Raw genomic sequence first — 22,224 nt, 5'->3', positions numbered from 1 at the left:
CTGACCTGTGAACTTGGCTGCTCTTTGACCTGCAACAACCATCATTTCAACAGAAGTTTTGTTTTATTAACTGTGCTGTGGTATGACTGAATAAAATACATAACACATCGGTACAGCTGAAAGTCTCCAACAGAAGTCCTTTCTTGAAAACCCTACATCCTCGCTCTTATTTGAGTAAAAAGACTCAAATTCACAATTTTTGCCCCTCATCCCTCGTTCCCTTGTCCAACCCATCCATCCTTTCATCCTTTCCTTCCTTCGAGACTTGTAAGGCTCTTCAGATGTGACAACTATGAAAGTGTAAATCAAATTTTAGTGTAACCCTCTAAATTGCATCATAGTAGATCAACCAGTCCCTGTTTCTCTTTCTATTTTTATACATGCAGCTTCAGTGCATTGGTGATTATTGTGTCCTCTCACCATCTTCCCACTCTTGTTCACTTTGTTTGTCTACAGTCAGTTTTCCCCTGCAGGAATGAGCAGGATCACTGAAGGTGAATCTACAGGTACGTATTCTTGGAGGATTGCTTAGCACCACCACCGTCCATGTAGCATCTCCTCTCTTCCATTCCCATTCCTCAGCTGTCACAGAGGTAAAGTCGTTGCCATGGCCACAGCGAGCTCAGATTTAATTCCTCTTACCTGATTCTGATTGGTTTAGGGTCTTTGTTTTCAACAACCACTGATGAAAAACAGAAGTCCATGCTCCCTCTGCTGGGAGAATACACTTTGGTAATGACACAGTATTTGAAAGGTTCCTTTCATATTAAAAATAAAGATGTTTCCCAAGAGTGTGAAACTGATTCCAAGCTATGCTTCTTTCAAAAACAGATCAAACTCCCCAAAATAAACCCCATCATCAGTATGAGAATTCTCATTCTCACAGGGTTGATAATCAAGGTTGATTACACTGCTGATATCTATTAGCTTGTGAACCTTTTGGTTTCCCCTACTCTTTGCTGTATTTGCTGTATGTGAATTTACCCACAATGAGACTCATGGCAGCATATCCCTCAAAGGAGTGCATTTTTCTGTGGAACTATTTCCCACAGGAACATAATCAAGTAGCAGTACAACCTATAGTGAAAGTGGCAAAGGAGTTTTCACATGTACAGTTGGGACTCCAGTCTTGGCTTTCCTAGAAGTGCCATCCTTTGGGAGTTTCTGCAAATGTGGTTCCAGTAAACTCTAAAAGTGTGTCAAGGACAGCTGCTAGCCTACATTTTCAGAGAGAAGCGGGAAAGTAGAGAACATGGGGCAGAGAGAGTGAAGGACGATCGTTAGTGTACTTTGTATGTGGAAGTGTGTATACTGTGTACGTTTTAGTATCTGTCATCTCCAAACATCTCCATCTGGGAACGCTGACATACAGACAGTTTTCCATTTCGGCGTTATCAGGCGTTAACATGAGGATGGACAAGGGTGAGGATGATGAGAGAAAGCAGACTGTACCATATGCCTGCAGTGATACAGGTCAATGTATGATCCAGGAAATAATCTTAAATCATACAACAAATTCATTCCTTGTGGTTCTATAACTGGAAGTTGTTTTTGTTACTTTATTAATCCCGAATTGGGGAATTTTTTTTTTCAGATTAAGTTACATGATTAGTAGCTAATTGAGGAAAACCCAACTAACGATATATGGTGTGCATCAGCCGATTGATGAAGGGTTTCCAAATCTTTACTTTGGAAACTACATCTAGTGTTTCTAATGGGTTGGGGGTAAATCAAATGGGACTGTATTACACCACACCATGTTAATGCACTTCGATTAAAATGTTATCGCTCCGAAACCAAATATAATATTGAAATAGAAATCTGCATTTGTCTATCTTCAGCCAACCTCAAAACCAAATTGGTTCATTCATATCTTGCCTGTGTGTACACATTACATTCATACAACCAAGGCTGTCTTAAATTAATTTTGTGATACAACACCACCATCTGCTGGCTGATGTGTGCCCTTTCATCCTTAAAAGTCAATAGCTGTAACTACAGTATCTGAACACTCTGGGTATTATCCTGCATTTATCTAAAATAATTTCACACAGAAAACATCACAGAAAACCACCACAGCAATAGTATCCTGTCCCACCCAAATTGTTTAGGATTCTGACAATATATAATGTATGAGTTTGAGATAATGGGCATTAGCTCTGTAGGTAACAAAACTTTAGTTGAGTATAGGGTAATTCAAATAAAGTGTCATCCAATATTTAGGGAAAGGTATTGTGCTGCCCCTAATAACAGACCCCAATTCACTTGATACCTCATTTTCAATGCGCTATCAGATTATAATTTATTATATATTGCTTTTCTATAGTATAATGATATGAGCAGACTTTTCTCTATCACATTTATACTGTATGAATAGTTGTTTTACATTACATAACTGTGTTTTCAGCTAGATCTTACCTTACCTTACCTTATCTGTTAGTAACTACGGCCAGAAGTATTTTTTGTGTGCACAGTACAAGAAATGCTGAAGCTTAAAGTCTTTAGTTCTACTAGAGATGCAGACGCCATCTGTAAATATTTTATTGCTATTTAAATCATAGTTTTAAGCTTGAAACTAAAAAAACTACAAATATAGCCTTTTGCATTTTGAAGGAGGTTCATAAATATTAATCTCTTGTGTTCACTTATCTTTATTCATTGCCTTTGCAATAACAAAAATGTCAAGACATTTTAGTACATTTTACTAAATCTCATAACATTACCAAATAAGGCAGTCTTGATAAACCCAAAAATAAACACATCTGGTTCTTTTGTATTACAAATCATTGTGTTGATATCATTTGATCAACAGAACTTTGTTTTTGTTGGAAACTAATGCAAAAAATTGGTTTATTAACAAATGCAACGCAGTTATAACATTAACCATATGAGGGCAAAAGCCTCCTTTGTAAAGTGGAAAACTGTGTTTTTATTCTTAACGTGTGTGTCTACAGGCAATCTTAAAAAACAGGACTCTGATTGGACAGAAATGCACAGAGACAGATATGCATAGAAAGAGACTGACAGGAGAAAGACAGGCAGACAGACACAATTACAAAGACAGAAACTGATTTGACAACCAGGAAATGGAAAGTAAAGGAGAAACTGATCTGCTTAACGCAGCTCTATACAGTTTATTTATATCAAAACACACACTCATTGACTCACACACACAAACACACTTAAATACATGTTAGAGATCGTAAAAAGGCATGAAAAACGCCAGGCCACAATCCCCCAAAAAAAGACACACAATTCATATTCCATAAAAATCTTTTATTTGGGTGGAATGCTGTAAGTCAAAACCTGATACCAGCAGCTAAGATAATTTTACCAAATTGTCTCGGATTTAAGATGTACAGAAGGTTTAATGAAAGCAGGTATAGCTCATTTTGTAAATGGATATACCTCAAGATTAATTTGAAAGTTCCTGAAAAGAAAATTGGAAAGAAGTACAAGATTTTCCCAAACCTGTAGCAATAACACCCTGTTGTTAAGATTCTGTTATAAAACTTTTTTTTTGTAATTTCTGATGTTTTACACATTTATAGATCTCTGACAAACTGCACAAAGACCTAACAAAACGCTGACTTAAACCCACAGTATTAAAATACTCTCTATGCATAATCATATCAGAAACAATTGTCAAACATTTTTGCGATTGCTGACTGTACATACTTACAACCTTGAACCAGTTTACATCTCTAAAATTATTGTGGACTTTCATGTAGCATAAAAAGTAAAAATGACATAATATGACTATGGTTTATGGTATAAAAAGTGCCGTGTCATGATGTGTTATCAATATATAGTAGCCTTTACATAAAAGGAATACCTATAAATACTCTAGACAAGATAAATACAAGATCTGTCAAATACATCGCATTCTTGATTGTTGTATTTCCATCAAGGGTTGTTAGCACTGCTATGCTTTTATACAGTGTTTTACAATTAGGTTAAGTAATCAAGCAGTCTCACCACTGTACATAAACATGGTTATTAAAAGCAACAAGATTTGAATGTTTTGGCTCCAAAATGCAATGTCAAACATTAAAAATGGTATTATCCAATGACACACTTTTATAGATTAAACTTACATGTTCAAGGGAGGAAATTTTAAGTTTTACATGATCAATTCAAAGTAGATAATCTTTTTCTTCATGCATTCAAAGCATTTTGGAGAAATCCGCTTCAATTCTTGCTGTCTGTTTGAGCACTGCCACTAGATATAATTCATGCAAAGTGCATTGAATCTTTCCAGCGCACTCTAATCTCATAAAATTACAGAAAGACTGGCCTGTGCCCATCAGTCCTCCATTATATATAACAAGCTCTTTTCTTAGAAACAGTCATAAAGTCATGGAAAAAACCCCAAAACATAGCCACCATTCACAAAGCTGCTTTCCTTTGTTATTTTCTCTCCCTCACTTAACATAGAACTTCTGTAAAATAAAAGAGGTATTAACAGTCAAGTGAATTATTACATATTAACAGAGCAATGCATCTGTACATGGCTATCTCTTAGTATGACAATCTCATTTTCAAACCAAAACAAGGAAGAGATGGGGCATTGAAACTCCCTAAGAAAACTATTTAGCCCTAAAAATCTAATTAATCATTCTAAAATGGAAATATTGTGTTGTTCATCACAGCAGAGCAGCCTGATTTAAATTCAGTGAGTGTCTTATTATTCACTGCGGCCTATGACGCTAATTGTTTTGCTCTCTTATCTCCGCGCTCACACAAAAGGGAATCCTCACAGCAGCGAACTGAACAACCAGCTCTGAAAGAGCTTTTCATCCTGCACCGCTAACAAATACACATCTTTCACTGGCGGACAAATCCAAACAAAAACTGTGCTGCCATGGTTACAGTCAGCTACTCTACTCTCACTCCATCTCCATCTGTCTTCGTCCCCATAGCTAACGATAGCAGTAATATGCACTCTTGTAGTCTGACAGGTAGAGATCTCTTTTTTTAAATGTTTTGTTACACAGCATCCTGCGAGTCTGAATCCATTGTGCAGCAGGGGTGCTATTACCAGTTTGAATACAACTGGGACTGTGCAGCCTTTGTGTGTATGATGTGCCTGCTGCAGCCCAATCAGGAGCAGATTGTGTTTGAAGTGCTTGTGACAGACGTTGGGGTTAAGGGTCCGACTCCCACTGGGACCGGTGAATACATTACATCTCAATCTGTGTCTGCACCCCTGGCAATGTAACCTGATATCTTCGTCTGAGGCCTGAGAAAGCAGACAAGAGGATGCATTTACACCCTGAACTCCCTAAAATGGATAGAGAGAAAAGCAGTCTATATACTGTATGTCTAATTTCCCAATGCATCTCAATAGTTTCATCACTACATCAAAGACAAAAAGGATAAAAATAGCAAAACACCTCAGAGCTGTCTGCAGGGCATGCCAGCGGGCAAGCATTTCTGGATCACATTAGTGCACACAGACTCATTAATATCAAGTGTTTGCATCCCTGAAGTTATTTAGTAGCTTAGGGTTAGCTGACTTAAATAATGTGTCCTCTTTAAACAGTTCGCTGGCCAAAAGAGCCTGAAAAAAAATAACAAGCTGTTGCTGTTCTGATAATTGAGCACTGGGGGCAGTGTGGGTGGCTTACAGTACGGGATGTTTGAATTAACAGCAGAACAAGGGGCTCTGTGATGGACAGAACAAAGAGCGCTGGTCACCACAGCAACAAAAAAGGTGGAGAGTCAGGCTTCGATGGGGTGAGGCAGAGGAGACAGGGTGAGGAAAATGAGAGTTGCGAGAGGAAAAAAAGAGATGGCCTGAAACCAGAAATTCATTTCATTCTATAGGTTTTGTAAGGATCACCATGGTTACTATACATGTAAAATGGAATACAAAAATTCTGCATTGCCGCGGACCTGCTGCCGTGGTTACACATGAGTAACGGTCACCGTGGATACCGCACTGTGCTTCCCTCTACATGAGGCCCTTTGAACTCTGTGTGATAGAGAAGAGAAATCTCCTAAAGAGCCAGAGGGGGCATGAGATGCGTTCTCTACAGACATGCCATGATGTCTGAAGTCAGACACTGATATAACTGCCACAGAATGCTTGTTCCATTCCCTTGTTTGATGATGAAAATGCCTCTCGACTCCTCCTCATGCTTAATGAATAGGTGGAAGAATCCCAGCACGCTTAGCAATACCTGCTAATTACAGCCTACCTGAAATATCAAACAATGAGCTCAGTGTGTTTCTGTCTAGCTTATAATTAATGGCTACCAAGAATAAAGGCTACTGTGACATTATTGCTATGGCTTTTGAGTACTCCACACTGCTGATTTTGAAAATTGACTGAATCAAACATTGGATACATAAAATGAGTGAGATGTTAGCTTGACCACTGCTGCAACTATTCTTATTGTAGATAGGGTTATTTAAAGCCCAAGCCACACTATTCCCATGGCTAGTTAGCTAGCATAAAGTCTATCTGTTTGATTATTTCCTTTCTAAAATCCGACCAATTACAGTTTAGTCTTTACTAAAAGCTCCTTTACACTGTCAGTAATAATCTCCTGATGGAGCATTGTCTTCAAATACTAAAATCAATCTATAAGAAACCATCATGTGCCGGATTTTCTTGCAGATGGTTCAATTTCACAAAGCTGCTAAAACGTGTTTTAAGTTCAATGTATTACATTAGATTGTTGTGGTGTTTAGGTTCAATCTTCAAAAGTGTTTTTAAAGCCAGAAGTTAAAATCTCAGTAACATCCCTTTCTGTCCCTCTGGAATTAATTCTGGACAACATCCTGTTTCCCCCAAAATTATAACTACGGCATTGTTCTGAGGGGTTGGGATCCCACTGTGGCCACCCATGCAAGAAACAGACACATCCACATTATTTGATCTGGATAAAGTGTCCTTCAAATGCCAGATGCTGTGTGATGAGAGGAGATCTCCTGCTTTGTTCACAGTAACAGAGAGAGGGCTCCCTTTCATTTTCCATCCAGTCTGAGCTTAATGAAGTTACAGCTCCAGAGAATGACTTTAACAATGTAACCAACTGGGAAATGTCAAAGGTCACATAGAGGGGGGACCTTTTGAACCTTTCTCTCTTTCTGTAATTCCCACCTGCAGAGAGGGATGTAGCAGCTTCAATGGTTATTTATAATAACTTATGTAAAACAACATGCTGAATGATTATTACTGAAGTTAAAACTACACCTCAGGCTTCAGGATTCACATAAAATGGATTACAACATATGTAAAGTATGAGAGCCAAGCATCTGTTTCCGGGCCGAAGAAAAAGGGACATGCGGAGGAAGTGAGGAGAAGAGAGGATCTGTTATGTATACACAGTCACATGTACTTAAAATACAGTATTTGAGTGACTATAAAAGTGTCATAAGTGGTGTTTTAGGTCATTTGTAAAACCGCGTGCTCACGCGGGAGGCAAGGAGTTTTTAAGAGATCTAACAGATGCTTTCTGAACTGTCTCACTGAAAATCTGCTTTATATCCACTGCTCTTACACAAACTGCAAAGTTTGCATGCTTAGGGTCGATGAGTAAAAAGTAAATGTGCCTGCGCCGATTCATGTCTTACATTACGTTGGTCATCAGTTCTCAAAAGGATCTGGCTAAGGAAACTTGAATATTGCACTTTGAACCCCCAGCATCCTCACAACTGCTAAGTATCTAAAAACAGGAAGTTATTTCTGACTCCATCATCCAATTTAAAACAGTATAACTTGGGTTGATTGATAGGTACACAGTAGAGGTGGATTTACTCTTTTTTGTTAAGTTTGTGCTCAGAGGATAACGTCAGTACACCTTTTATACTGAGAAAATAATGTCAGTCTATATGCACGAGTGTGTTTCCCACACGAGAGTGTAGAAGTGTTGTTATGCCTCTTGGTACAAGGATGGCAGTTTCCCTGGAGCGCCTGCAGGTTGTCGTGTTTCTAGAAGCCTTAAGGCTGCGGTGATGTCACAGCGGGGAGGCGATCTGTGATCCAGCCGGTCACCTCCTTCAGCGTGGACTCAGCCACCTCTGGGAGGTCGTGGTGAAGGGCGTGGTAGCCCCCCTCGAAGACCTGAACAGACATGACAGAGAGTCAGATAAATGGGATGCACGCAAACAAGGAAGATGTTCAAAAGTGCTTCATTTGAGCTCAAATGAGTTTTTCAACAGACACTCTCCTAAGGATACATGTAGCTTTATGTGTTGTATTTCGGGAGGAAACTTGTTTCTTTTATGTTTTTATGTTTTGAAAATGTTGTTCAGCATGCTTAGCTAAACCTGTAGGGAAATACTCAAACTAAAATAAACAGACCCTTTTCTGTGAGGAACTCCTGATACGTTTTGTTCCAATATTTGGTTAACCAATTGTATCTCTCTGATTAGATACGTGCTAAAGCAGTCCGTGTACCTCATGTACACTACCTGATTCAGTAAAAACGAGGAACATCAACAAAGATAAGAAGTGGGCAGGAAACCATGTTCTCTCTTTGGATTTCACTTGCCCTCATTACAGTTTCCATCCCTCATGTGTTTGACCATGTGATTTGAAATACAGTGTTAACTTCCTCCTTCTCAAACACAACCCACCGCGAAGAGGAAGAATTTAGAGGCCTCCATTCTGTCTGTCAGTGAACACACCCTGCTGCAGTCAGCACTATGTGTGTGAGGAGGCTGAGGAAACGTTTTAGCTGAGGGCTTTGATTCACTAATTCAGTTCAATGATTTAAAACTAACATATTCTGAATATATATTTTACTGCCAACAGCTTATTTTAGGCACGGTCCTTGTTCCCATCTGCTGGGTTTTCAAAGGCAACTGTTAACATTTAACTCTGCTTGAAGTTGCACTTTATGCAACGGTCAGGACCAAAAGCAAAAATATTTTGCCCTCAAACTGTTGCAACACTTCAATACGATACATTTTTTCTCAATGTGATGATTTCTTCTTTTTAACATTACCTTACCAGGCAGTCCTACTGACTGAAAAATGATTTCAAATAAAGGCATTTTTAAAAGTTATTAACCTAAAGTTTACACTGAACCGCCCTTCCTTACCTTGAATTTCTTGTCCGAGCTTGCAGCGTTCTCGTGCATCAACTTGGAGCCTCTGATGTCGCAGAGCTTGTCGGTGTCGCCGTGCAGGAGTAGGAAGGGCCAGCTGATGGACGGGATCTCCCTCTCAATGCGTGCCGCTGCCCCCATCAGCTGCATGGCGAACGACACTCGCATGCCACCGTGGAAGTTCAGCTCATCGGCATCATACGCCTCCACCTGGCAGAAGAAAGAAATATTACATTTATTGGGCAAAGTTTATCACATATCTTGCTGGTTCTGATTTGTTATTTATTCCATCTCTATTTAAACAGATCAATAAACCTTGTAGATTAATTCAAATATGGAAAAAAGTCATGAGAATAAGGGCCTCCATGGGAGAATAGAGGACCAACTATGAAAGTAAGGTTCATAAATAAAAGGATAGGGAGCTCTAAAAAAGGACCCACCATTTCCTTACATTAAATATGAATTATTTCATGTTCCACATGTGCTCTCACATCATCACACACATGCCCATTTCTATTCATTTTATTATGTAAACACAGCTGATGGCCCACTGTGGGCAACATGAGCTGCTGCTTTGAATAATGAATGACTGTAAGCTGATCATAAAGCACCTTGCTGAGCACCCCAGGGGCTTGGTTGGACATTGTTGCACATTATATCCTCATATGCACATTGAAGCTTCATTTACACATCTGTCTGAAGTAATAGCAACATTTACGTTTCTTCTTAAAAACGCAACTACATTTTCAATCTTCCGCGCCAACAGAGAAACCGCATGGCGTCTACATTTGTGAAGGTTAATGCAATGGCACCAAAACTGACACCGTACACATTGTCTCATGAAAACCTCGCTTTACTTTAGCCAGATCCTGTCGAAAACGTTTGTCACATGCCATTGTCCTCTGATGTTTAGGGTTTTGGGAGGAACATTGATGGGAAATGGATTGAAATTATTAAAAAAGTTGTACTTCAGCAGAAGTGAAGAGTTTGTTCTGGAGCTAATTTCCACTCTCCTCATGGGGGAGTAGTATTTTGGAATGTGGCCTAGGAGTTGGGTTTCGGTAAAAAAAAGGTGCACTGGTAATTATATGGGCTTATTTGTGGTCTAACACAGAGTAAAATGCTTGAATGCAGTTCCCTATATCGCTATTTTTCAAGCTACTGTAGGTGTTATAGCCAAAAACCCTACATGAAAAATATATATTGCAAGACTGTCTTGCAAAGAGCGTCTGTTTCTTCTTTTCAACCGCCTACTTATTTCCAAATCCCTTTCTTATCTGTTAACCATCTCATGAGAAAGTACTGTTTTTTTAAAGGAGTCATGTAGGTTTACTTCCTCCTGAAGTAAACTGAAGGAAGCTTCTATTGTTACTATCTAGTTTTCTGAAAGGCTGGCTTTGGTGTGCAATACCTTAAGGACAAACCAGTGAATCAAGTATGTACACACACAACACCAACTGTAGAACAGTGTTATCTGCCCACATACAGGCAAATACAGGTGGGGGCCTGCAAGTGTGTCTTTCTCTTCTCACATTCATTCAAAATACACACAGATCACACCAAAGAATTTGTCTCCGTGTTCATTAGGTGACAAAGAACATGCACCTGTTTTGATCATTAAGGATAACACAATACAATCCACCCAAAGTATCACACACACAAAAGGCAAGGCTGGGTTTACTTCCTGGGACTGTAACTGAAGTGTGTGCATGATTACACACACATGTACACATACACCACACACCTTTTCCTCTGTGAGACTTTGTAAATTAGATTTTCAGCAACACCCGAGCCTGATATTTCAATCAAACATAACAAAACAGCTCTTTTACCCAAACACTCAGCATGCGTATCTCACCTGCTTTATGTCGCGTGAGACCCATTTGGAGTCAATGGCGCCCAGGCTGAGGCTAGGCAGCATGTGGTTGAGGACCTTTGCCATAAAAACCTACAAAAGAAAAGACAAAACAGAGCATTTCAGTTTATTTTCACACGTCAACACTCGCCATCTGACGAGTAATACAATAGTTATTGTACATTGATGAATAATTGGATTATTGTATAATTCACCTGTGTGCTTCAACTGTATGTTTACATCAGTGCAGTATTAAAAAACAAAACTATTTTCTTCTAGCTAAAAAAAAGACAATAAATAGAATAACTTTCTCCTCCTCTCAAACAGAATGTGTTTGACCTTGACAATTTGACACACTTACTGTGTGAGATTCACTAAGAGATGGCTAATGTTGCTCAAGTGGCACTTACTGTAGACTGCATCCTGAAAGGCACATCATAAAAGTCGTCACTACAGTCATCACACTCAGCAGGGCTACGTGGACTAAGGAGAATGACTCTTGGGTTAACCGAGTGCCTGACTGAATAGTGTGACTCCAGTTTGACTTAAAGTGGAAAGGAAAAGAAGAGAGCCAAAGTGAAGGCCGGTGGAGAGAGTGAGTGGGTACCTTGAACGGTGTGGCTGAGTCTGGGTTCATCTGGACCATGGGAGAAATCAGAACCACTCCAGAGAACTCACTTGGCCTCTCACAGGCCGTGAGGATGGAGATAGCACCACCCTGAGTAGGAAAAAGCAGAGAATATATATTTTGTAAACTGGAAATTGCAGAGCTGTGTATAATTGCATTTTAAATCTCTTGATGTTGGAATTATCTTCAGTACTCTTTATCCCTGACTTCAGCTACACGGTTTGGTTAAACAACCAACATTACTGTAGGGTAGGTTAAAGTAAATCTTATTCAACTGAAAAAACTGAAAATGTATGAGTTTATACACAAATCTGAAAATACCAGGATTGTGAAGCCATGTGACCATAAAGAGTATCAGCTTGTATAACTGACAGTCATGTGACCTGAAATCAGCATTTTCATTGGTTGCTTTGTGAAATGGTGTTGCAGCAGGTACCTTTCAGTTTATTTAAATACTTTTAAATCGATTGCTTTTGATGCATTATAACATTATAGGAAGTGATCTGACACTTGCACAGAGAGCCTGAAATAAAGGTAATGGTAATTCTATTTTTGTAGATTATTAAATGTAAAACCTACCACTGGCGATAGAGAAATACCAAAGAAGTAATCAAAACATACAGAAAGAGCTACAGGCAAAGGCGTAAAGTTTCAAATCAAAATGGAAGAAAAAACATGTTTCGGTGTCGGGAATATGATATTAGCGCCTTCTTCGGCCCGTAACAAAAGACAGGGAGTGTCTAAGCAAAGTAGGCGAGAGGTTCTGATGCGAGGAGCGGTGGGAAAACTCCTCAGAGGTCAAGACGAACATAAAACAATCTGTCTTTTGTTGAGACAAGCGTGAATTTCCACTCAGCTCTTTTGTTGCTGCTGCTCCACACAGACTGGGAGAGAGATGTGAATATGAGCCCAGGGCCTCAGGTCACAGCATGCACTGTGTAGCTGCAGCGAACAGCAGCGCAGAGCCACACCTTGGCACCAACGCTGACATTTGGGATTGTGATTTAAATCCCATGATGTTAAGGCCATGATAATTAGCAGCTCTGTGGCGGCCACGAATCAAATCGATTTTCTAAGGTTCCCTTTGTCATGGTTTTTCTTCTCATATGGAACAAGTGCAAGTGTGGGTGGGCACAGACACACATCCCCATGATTCTACATAGGGAGATCTGCCCCCACTCTCTCGCTGTGGAGACTAATTGGTTTTAACTTTGTTTATGTGAGCGTTCTTTGTCACTTGTTTGAATATTCATCAGGCTGGGGCCAATGACAGGAAAAGAGGTTCTGAGAGATAAAACATTTCCCACAAGAAAATCTCACTTTCTAAAGCGCACACTCACTCACTGCATATGCCCACACCAAAACACTCTGAGTTGGAAAAAGAGGGTTGTTTCTCATTTGCACACACATTCCAAAACATACTCAAAAACACATGAGCTCACACTGAAACATCCATGTGTTAACACCAGGACTCGATCAAATGGGGAAATTTCTGTTAGATGATTTGGTTAACACATCACATCTGATTCTGGTTGAGCATGACTCAATGTTACTTGGTACAAAAGATCATTCTAGGTCATGCAGACACAACCATGTACTGTACATTCTGTCAAATGGGCTCCAATGATATAGAGAGATAAGTGTGAAAAGGGACAGAGAAAGATAGGGACAAAGAAGTCCTTTAAGAAGCTGATTAAAAGGTCTCTCTACACTTTCTCTCTCTGAACTTCGGTTAAAGACGATGAATACTTGTATTGTGTGTCTGTCAGCTGACAGTGGGTGGACTCAAACTGTCAGAAATTCCCTAAGGAGCCAAAATACTGACAATATGTAGACTATACAGCTGGCATACTGACATTGCAAAGTCTAATTTAGCATGATATTAAATAAACTATAGAAATACAGTTTAAGACATGGATGGTTGACGGCTGATCCAAATATATCAAGGCCTTAAATAGTGATGAAACATTATATAAAACCCTGGCAGGGAAGAAGTAGGACAAATGAGTCTCTGCCAGAAATATTTATGTAGAAGTACAGAGCTGAGGAAGAGTGAGAGTGAGAAGGAGCCACAGATGAAGGCATTTGTCAGCATTCCCATGAGCTGATACAACACCAACAACCTGCTCCAATTCTTAAATTAAGGCTTAAAGAAATACGATGCCGAGAAACGGTGAAATAGTGTTGTTTATCAGACACAGAAGTAACACATTTTCAAACTCTCATTTATTTTGTAAGTGTTCATCATTTCACGTTTTAACTTTCTGGAGAACTGTGGTTATTTTCGGAGAAATTCTGAACTAATTCTGCAATGTTTTCAGATTTATAAACTCTAATTATCACTGGTTTTAGAAAATGTTTGCATAAGAGTTGACAGTCATGCTGTGAATTTCAATGCTACATGCTAGATGCTAAAACCTGATTGCCAACATGCTCACAATAAGGGTAGTGAAATGCTGAAGTTTAGTAGGTATAAGCTGTGTCTGAAATCACTTCCTTTTTACTATGTAGGTCACAATTTTAACGGTTTGACTCTTTTTAAAAGGTAAAAAATAAAAATAAATAGTACACATAGCTGTTACATGTAACAGATGAAGCAGTGTCAATGGCTTGCACACTACTTTTAGCAAACACTGTCACAAAGCATGTGCTAGTCATTAATAGCGTCAGTTAGAGTACACTTTCAACCTTTGACCTGATTATGCCACTAGAGAAAAAAGTCAAAGGGTAGCAGATGTATTATGTTTCATCCTCCGGCCACGATAAATGTCTTTGCATAATTTCTTGCCAATCCAGCAAGAAGATATTTAGATATTTCAGTTTGGACCAAAGCAGTTAGCCGAAAGAAAGACTGGCATAAGCAATGTCGAAAGGCTAAGCTAAAAAAGCACATTTAAATGTGCACAAATATTCTTACAGATGAAAGATTTTTAATAAATACATTTTTATCAGGAAAACTGTTTTTAAACTTTTTGATTAAAAACAAATTACTGGCTTAAAAATTATATTTCCATTCCGTTTTAACTGGGAAAACGTTTTTCCCAGAGTTACTTTTCGCATATGGAGGAGTTAATGTTTGAAGAATGGGTCAATCCAACAAATAAAAGTAACTTTGACTTGCTTTAACTAACATATGTTACTAAAGTTACATTATTTTAGTTAAAACCATATTTTCTTTATCCAAAACTAACCAAGTAGTTTTAATGTGCTTTTTTTCCCCCTATATTTTCAAAGTTTACCAGAGGTTTTAAACTCTATACACTGGATTTATAGGAGACAGGGTTGGCAAGTGATGTGTGAGTTTAGGACAATTTTTATCACTTAATCTACACTGTGTCCGGGTCATTCTAACTGCTCTGCAGGATGTTATCAGTGGAGCAGCGTCTCTGCAAATACTCTAGAATCCACAGGGTGTATCCACATGTTCTTTCAGTTGTTGCGTCATCTTCGGCTCTTCAAACAAAGACTTATGCAAGTGGAGGAACAATTAACAGAAACAGGATGAGGAGCCCGGAAACTGGGAAGCTGGGAAATGAGGGTTGTGAAAGCACACAACACAATATTTGATCTGGGTTGGGTTTCCCAAACTTTCATGTCTGTGTTTCATTTGTTTCAAAGAAGAGGTAAGTAGAGGAGAGGAGATAAAAATAATAAATTGGCCATGAAAAACGAAGGACAGAGAGGAGAAACATTGGGTACTATAAAAGGAAAGAATACTAGAAAATGTAATTAAAACAAATGAATGAAAGGAAGTACTGTGAAGGAAATAGAAGACAGGAAATGAAAGCAGGAGAAAGTAAGACAGGTAGACTTTGACGTAGACTGGGGACCGACAGAAGGAAGGAAAGAACAAAGAGGGGATGCAAAAAGATGAGCAGAGAAGGAATAAATGCGGGAAGTGCCTTTGTGGCTTTGGTCAGCTCTGCCTTAATATTTATAGACTTCGACATCTAAGCAAATGCATCATCTGTTTAATTTACCCAACTCTATTTGCGTATGCTCTCAGATTGTTTGGAACGCAGCATCAGTCTTTATATAAATACAGTGCTGCTGCAAACCTAGGGCCATAAAAGGATGCAAAAACAGACTCCCAAATTAAATGGATCGTTGTTTAAATCTAAAAGCGAAACAGAACGCGTAAATGTGGAAGCCTGTTTAATGTAAAACACACAACCTAAAGTCTCAATAGCAGGAAAAGGTATTTGGGTTGTGAAAACAATGCTTTACATGTCACTGGAGCGTTGGATATCAAATAAAAAAAGGTTTCTTATAACCAAAAGAGATGATGTGCACACAAATCATTAAACAATGTGGTAAATCTAATAAGCACCCATTGTTTTCTCACTTTATAATAAGTCCTAAACTGTGCTTAAACACTTATACACTTCAAACAATTTTGTGGGGAGAATAGGAAATAAGAACATCCTTGAGTCTCATTACTGCAAGATGAGTGAAAAACGAGGTGTCAGGGAATGGATTCTTGTTCCAACTCTTTTTTCGGACAGGTAGGTGATGGAGCAGACCACGGCTTCCTGATACATTCAAAGAGCTAGCTATAAGGACCAAGCTACATTATGCTGAGGGAGTGCATACAGTACACCAGGAATAATAAATACACTCATCGTTTAAACCTATATAAATTGTGCTTAGGACAAGGTTGCTAACTTAAAGGGTTGCCTTGAAGTTAAATGCTTCGAACATACAGGGACATATATTTTTTCCACAATGTAGATACATTTCTTTCAAAGCTTGTCATATCTTCTGTGAAAAACATATTTCTTGCTGAATCAAACGAGCCCACTGAATCACTGCTGTGTTGTGAGATAACAAGGCTCCTCCATGCGTCTCGCGGCAGAACTGTAATGAAATTTCTTTTATACTCTGTGTTCCCTGCCTGAAAATACACTTCCAGCTCAAACATTATAAACTGTGTATTCGTGTTTATACTGAAATGTAGGCGGTGCATACTGTTTCCTGTTTACAGCTGCTCATGTAAGTGAAGTGAAGATAGAATCTTGTTGATGCAACATGATATATTAGACAAAAACCTGTTTGTGTTCTTGATGAATGCAGAATCTAAGCGGCTTGTTATTCTTTGACAAGTGAGTTCATGGGAGTACAAATTCACTGGCCGACAAACACCGACAGTAACCCCTTATTATATAATTCATCAATACTGTTTGTGTTCTGCTGGCTGTACTAAGAGTACTAACAGTGAGAGGTTGTGATGTTCAGGGCAACTCTAGGAAAATCTGAATAAACTCATCTGTTAAAAAACATTCCCTGGCCAGCCTTAATGGTTATTGTTAACATGTGTAATTCATTTCTTTCTCAGTCAGAGTTCTGAATCAACCCTGTGTCTGTAGCTTTCACAAAGAAACATACTTCATACACTAATAACACAATTTGCTACTGGAATTGAACTCAGTTAACTCAAATAGGAAATAAATTATTTATTAAATATGTTGTCGGATTTGTTACTGATTTGCAATATCTGCTGTATGCTCAAACATGTTGGCTGTACAAAACAGTAGGTAGAACATTACTTGTACTTACATATTAGAGAATGGAGGTAGGATCAGGAGGCGATTAGCTTAGCTTAGCATAAAGACTGAAAACAAGGGGAAACAGCTAGCCTGGCTCTCCCCAAAGTTCAAAATCCAAACAAAGAAAGAGATTTTAAGACAATTTGTGTTTCTCACCGTGAGTAATGTGATGTTTCTCTTCCGTTTAAATAATGCATGTATTGTTAAACTTGACTCACATATATTATGATTTATTAAATGTGTTTATCTTCTTTGACTATTGGACTTTTGGGTTGGTATAAACAAGTTATTACTTGGGCTGAAGTTAGTAAAAAAAAGGCAAAGTGCTTTATGCCATTGAAAGAATATTAATATCACTCTATGTTTGTACATAAAATCTGAAACTACTGTCAGAAGCCTGATAGTTTAGCTTAGCAATACGCCTGAAAACAGGGGGAAACAGCTAGCCTAGAGACAGAAGGGATTTTGTTGTAAAATTGCAATGTATAAAACTACTGTTTTATTGAACATATTTTACTACGTATGAAAGCCTTGAATTTAGGGTAAAGGTGAACCCAGATACCAACACAGAGGGTCAGGTGAACTAGATTCCTGGTGTGACCGGGTAAAGTGAGCATACTGTCTCCTCTCATTAACAAATACACACAATCTGCCCTTGTGCCGGTCACTGAACCTGCAACTGTCTTGTTGGAGGTTTTCAGTGACCAGCAGCACAAACTGTGTCACTGTGTGAAAGGTAAGGTCACTGTCATGCGCCAACGAGACAAACCTAACCTGGATTCTTAGCTGCAGATGAAACACAGAGTTTTTAATAATACAGAAAACATGGATTTGGTGGTGCATTAAAAGAACAGTGTTACCTCATTTTACAGTTCTTTCTTAAACAAGTACTGTAATATTAAAACACCCTGATTTGATTTTTATTGTGCAGTCATGTTTGGTGCAGAACACCAAGAACTTGTTTTTCATGGCTGACTAATTTAGGAAATAAAATGACATCCTATTTCAAAAAGACCAAGTGCCGTTTCTTTCATTTAAATGTCATGTTTCGCAGAAAACCTCTCATCTATTTGTTCTTGTTTTTTATTTTCCAAAAGCACTTGCCATTTGATTTCATGCAGCTGTTTCTATTATGTGTGTGTCAAGCACACTGAACCAGCAGCTCTAAAACAATATCATGTAGTTTCACACCAAAAAAAGCCGATACACAAACCTCGACGACAGCATCAGAGCTATTTTTTTTAGAATAAAACACACCCCAATGACTGACCCACAGTTAAATCTGTCATTAACAGCTTAATGCTGCATGGAAAGTGTCCTACCATGGAGTGACCCACGATAAAGATGGGCAGGCCTGGGTGGCGGGACTTCATCAGGTCAACGTGCTGCAGCGAGTCTCTGATGTAAACCTGGAAGTCTTTGACGTTCATCCTCTCTCCTTCACTCTGACCATGGCCAACTGTGTGGGGAAGAAGAAGAGACTGTTGTGAAGAAAGTAATACAGCTGCAATAATTTTCAAGAGCTTTTTAATATCTCAAAGGAGGCAAAGGAAGAAAAGAGCTGTTATTTATTTATTATATTATGTCATTTGGGGTTATCCTTTTCCTTGTAGTGTGTTATTTTGTATGCATGTCAATGGTCTGTAAAGGCTAAAATCCTAAACTTCCCTCCAGAGAGGGGGTAAGAAGAATAAGGTTGTTTAAAGTTGAGAGAACTGGAGGGACGACAGGAGTGGGGGTGGAGGGGTGAGAGGAGGAGAGACAGAGAACACGAGGCCAAGACAGAGGAGAGAGACGTTTGACTGACAGATGGAGAGGCTGGAAAAATGGATGAGTGTGCATGTGTGTATTCATACATGGATTGTGTGTCATCGCCTCGGAGGATTCTGCAGCAGTGGCTGAGGGGTGAGGTGAGTTGCTATGGCGACCACTGAACCAATAACACCACTGAGCTCCTCAACATTGTGCTGCTCACACCTTCTCGCTCTGTAATCTTATGTGTGTGTGTGTTTGTGTGAGTGTGTGTGTGTGTGTGTGTGTGTGTGTGTGTGTGTGTGTGTGCGTGAGTGTGAGTGTGAGTGTGTGTGCGTGTGAGTGTGTGTGTGTGTGTGTGTGTACACCATGATGTCTTAGCGCTAAACGCTTTCCTCCTCGTCAATACTGAAGCGTGCAAATCAATGTCCAGCTGTTAGCGATGCAGCACTGAAAACTTCAGATCGATGGAAACCATATCCCCTCCCACGTCAGATCAATGCCCTCACACTCGAATGAATACACATCTGTTATTACCCTCCAACACACACAAATATTCAGACACCAGCAGACAGACCCAGTTGTTGCAGAACAGGGATCGCCTGGAAGCCTGGCAAACAAAGAGGCTGATGTGATGTTTTTCAGCTTTTCTTGGTAATGAGTTAATTGGATTTCACATATGATTATATTACAAAGGCAGCTCAGGTGACTCATTTTATCGGCGGCATGAATGATATCTATTTTGCATGCTTATTACATTAGAAGGGGGCTGCTACATGTCTCTACCAAGCATTTGGTTGTGACTATGTGGCCCACATTTCTTGTGAACACTTATGTCGTATGATAACGTGTTCAGCAACTTGTGCTTCTTTTCCTTTAGTCCACTGATGATTTGTTGTTTAACTGATACGATATTTTATCTATAAAATACAACAAAGTTTTCTGTTAGCTCAAAGCAACACCTTAAAGAATATCTATAAAACCAAAATCTGTTAAGCCCTGATTAGCATTACGTAAACATAGAATAACTGGTTCTATAATGTACTACAGAATACATGTAGCTGTAAGCAAGTGTTAATCGATGTATATTCTTTCACTCTTTACTCTGTGGGAACCTATGACCAGAGGCTGATTTATAAACTGAAATATACTATTAATAAGACTATTTGACGCCGACACAAATTTTACTGGTGTGATTTGCATGGCGTGCTAAGTGGTGTTTGTAATTGTTTTGTAGTGTGGGCAAAAGCATCTCTTTAACCTTATTTAATGTCTGAAATAAACTCAATTATTGGGATTATGTCCCAATAATAGCCTCTAAGCAAGCCACTTGAATCCAATTAACTCACAAATTGCGAAGCCCTCATCTTATTAACTGTTTATTATTTTTTGCAGTAGGATTTTGAGTTCATTAAGTGGCCACCATGCTATAGCTGCAGTGTGTGACAGATGGAACAAACCTCCAGTATGTGCAGGCTGTGAATAAACAAGAGCACTATAATTAGAAAGACATACATTTGAGACAGAAGAAAGTGCGACAGAAGAATAATAATGGAAATATGTACTGAACTCTATGAGGGGCTGCCCGAGGCAGTGTGTCTGTGACTGTCTGTGTGACTGAGCTATAGATAGATCGAAAACTAGTGTCTCTACCACTGGGACTTCCAGTTCAGTATTTTCCATTTAACAGTGTGACATTTTACTGCATGTCACAGAACAAACTGCTCCTGTGTGAGTAGGCTCAGTCATCCCCATCACTCACTCTCTGTTACATCACCTCTGCCTGCTTTGTATTGAGACAACTACCTCTGTAAATATTTCCACAGTCACAGCTGAGACTTTATTTCTTTGTCTTGTCACACTCTGTCTCTCTCTCCTGTTTGCCTGTGGATGACTCTTCTCTACACTTGATGTTCTTTTCGCATGCTCATGAGTTCACACATTTCTGCTGTATCTAAGACCTGTGAACAACTCCCATTCTAGCCTAAGAACCCCTTGTTGGAGTTATAGATCAGTACAAAGATTGACATTATCTAATAAAGAAATTCTTACAATGGGATTAACTCATCAGGGGTGTAAAGCGGGAAAGGCCAATTGACCCTGTGCTCCCCTTCCTTAGACCAAGCCCATCTTCAAACTCAACCTTCATTTTGAACTTAACTACACATCTGTAATGTTCCGTTGCGTTGCGATACTATTGTGGTGACAAAATATGTTTACATGTGTAAATGAAACTTTGGAGTAAGTACTCGGAACACAAGGAGAACACTGGAGAGCTTGAACTGATGTCAGACACTGAAGACTTATGGAAGTTACGGCCGGAGAATTAACAAAGCCATTCCCTGTAGCAAGGAAGTGATACAGCTTCTGCCCCATCAATTCTGAAGCTCTGTCACCCAATCCCAAGAATGTATCTAGTTCTAGACAAAAGTGGCACCCTGAGGTCGCATGCCCGAAAGCTGACTTCATAAGTAGAGTTAATAACGTCGCTAACCAAAAACCAAGCTGGCCAACATGCAAGACTCAAGGCTTCAAAATGGTAGTTGGAAAATAAATGTGTGACTTTACAGCGGCTCTGGAGCTTCCTAAATGAAGTTCAACACTGAAAGCTGTTTTGTTTATACTTCAATCCACACCAACATTTGTGATGTTTTCTCTAACATTGAAAGCACCCCTCCTACACACTTACACACAGCAGAACAATAGAACAATGTTCCACAGTGCCTAATTCGTTTTCCCTTACAGGCTTTGTTCTCCCAACAATTAGCCAGGACCGTAATCAGGGCTTCCTTTGAGGCTGTGTTTGATCCGCCGTGAGTGTAGGTGTGTATAATAATGTATTGTAATGTGTGGTTGGGACTCACCGTGGTCGTGTGCAAACACCAGCATGGACAATTCCTTCAGTCTCTGTGCGATCTCATCATACGGCCCACAATGCTCCCCGGCTCCGTGGGCAATATACACTAGAGCCCTGAGAGGAGGAGAGGAAAGGGTTAATTGAAGTGTTGACAGAAGCAGGCCTCTTTCAATCCAGAAACAATTAAGAGACCACTTCAGCATTATCATTTTCTCTTGTCTTATTTTTTATAGGTACGTCGTTGGGTTGAATTATTATTATTATTTTTTTAAATTATTGTTTTCTATAAACTACCGACAATTTTTCTGTGTTGGAATTCATCAGACACTGGAATGGCTGCCATACATCTAGAGATAAAGATTTAATAACAATTTGGATTGGTCTATTAATTTATTTTTTCAGGAGCTGTATATGTCTTGCACAGACACTAACAAACAGCAGAAGTTTGCACTGATCTCCAAGGAAGTGTCATCTTTCCTTGACTTATCAAAGGGTTCCAGTGGAGAAAGTTTGAAGAGACTTCA

At 39.2% G+C, this 22,224-nt stretch overlaps 1 protein-coding gene across 2 annotated transcripts in view; it reads right to left on the bottom strand.

Moving 5' to 3' along the window:
- Nucleotides 1–3,261: 3,261 nt before the first annotated feature.
- mgll (monoglyceride lipase) overlaps nucleotides 3,262–22,224 on the bottom strand; it is a 33,356-nt gene continuing 14,393 nt past the window's right edge. For both annotated transcript variants that reach the window (XM_063886589.1, XM_063886579.1), the window contains 6 exons: nucleotides 21,708–21,814; nucleotides 18,414–18,550; nucleotides 11,525–11,635; nucleotides 10,921–11,010; nucleotides 9,057–9,272; nucleotides 3,262–8,074 (listed from right to left, as the gene is read on the bottom strand). In XM_063886589.1, coding sequence (XP_063742659.1) covers nucleotides 7,952–8,074; nucleotides 9,057–9,272; nucleotides 10,921–11,010; nucleotides 11,525–11,635; nucleotides 18,414–18,550; nucleotides 21,708–21,814 — 784 coding nt within the window. In that variant the 3' untranslated portion in view covers nucleotides 3,262–7,951. The remainder of the gene's footprint in view (nucleotides 8,075–9,056; nucleotides 9,273–10,920; nucleotides 11,011–11,524; nucleotides 11,636–18,413; nucleotides 18,551–21,707; nucleotides 21,815–22,224) is intronic.

This window comes from Eleginops maclovinus, chromosome 1 (genome assembly GCF_036324505.1).
Source record: "Eleginops maclovinus isolate JMC-PN-2008 ecotype Puerto Natales chromosome 1, JC_Emac_rtc_rv5, whole genome shotgun sequence".
In the NCBI taxonomy this organism is placed as follows: domain Eukaryota; kingdom Metazoa; phylum Chordata; class Actinopteri; order Perciformes; family Eleginopidae; genus Eleginops; species Eleginops maclovinus.
This window is presented reverse-complemented; position numbering and strand designations above follow the sequence as displayed.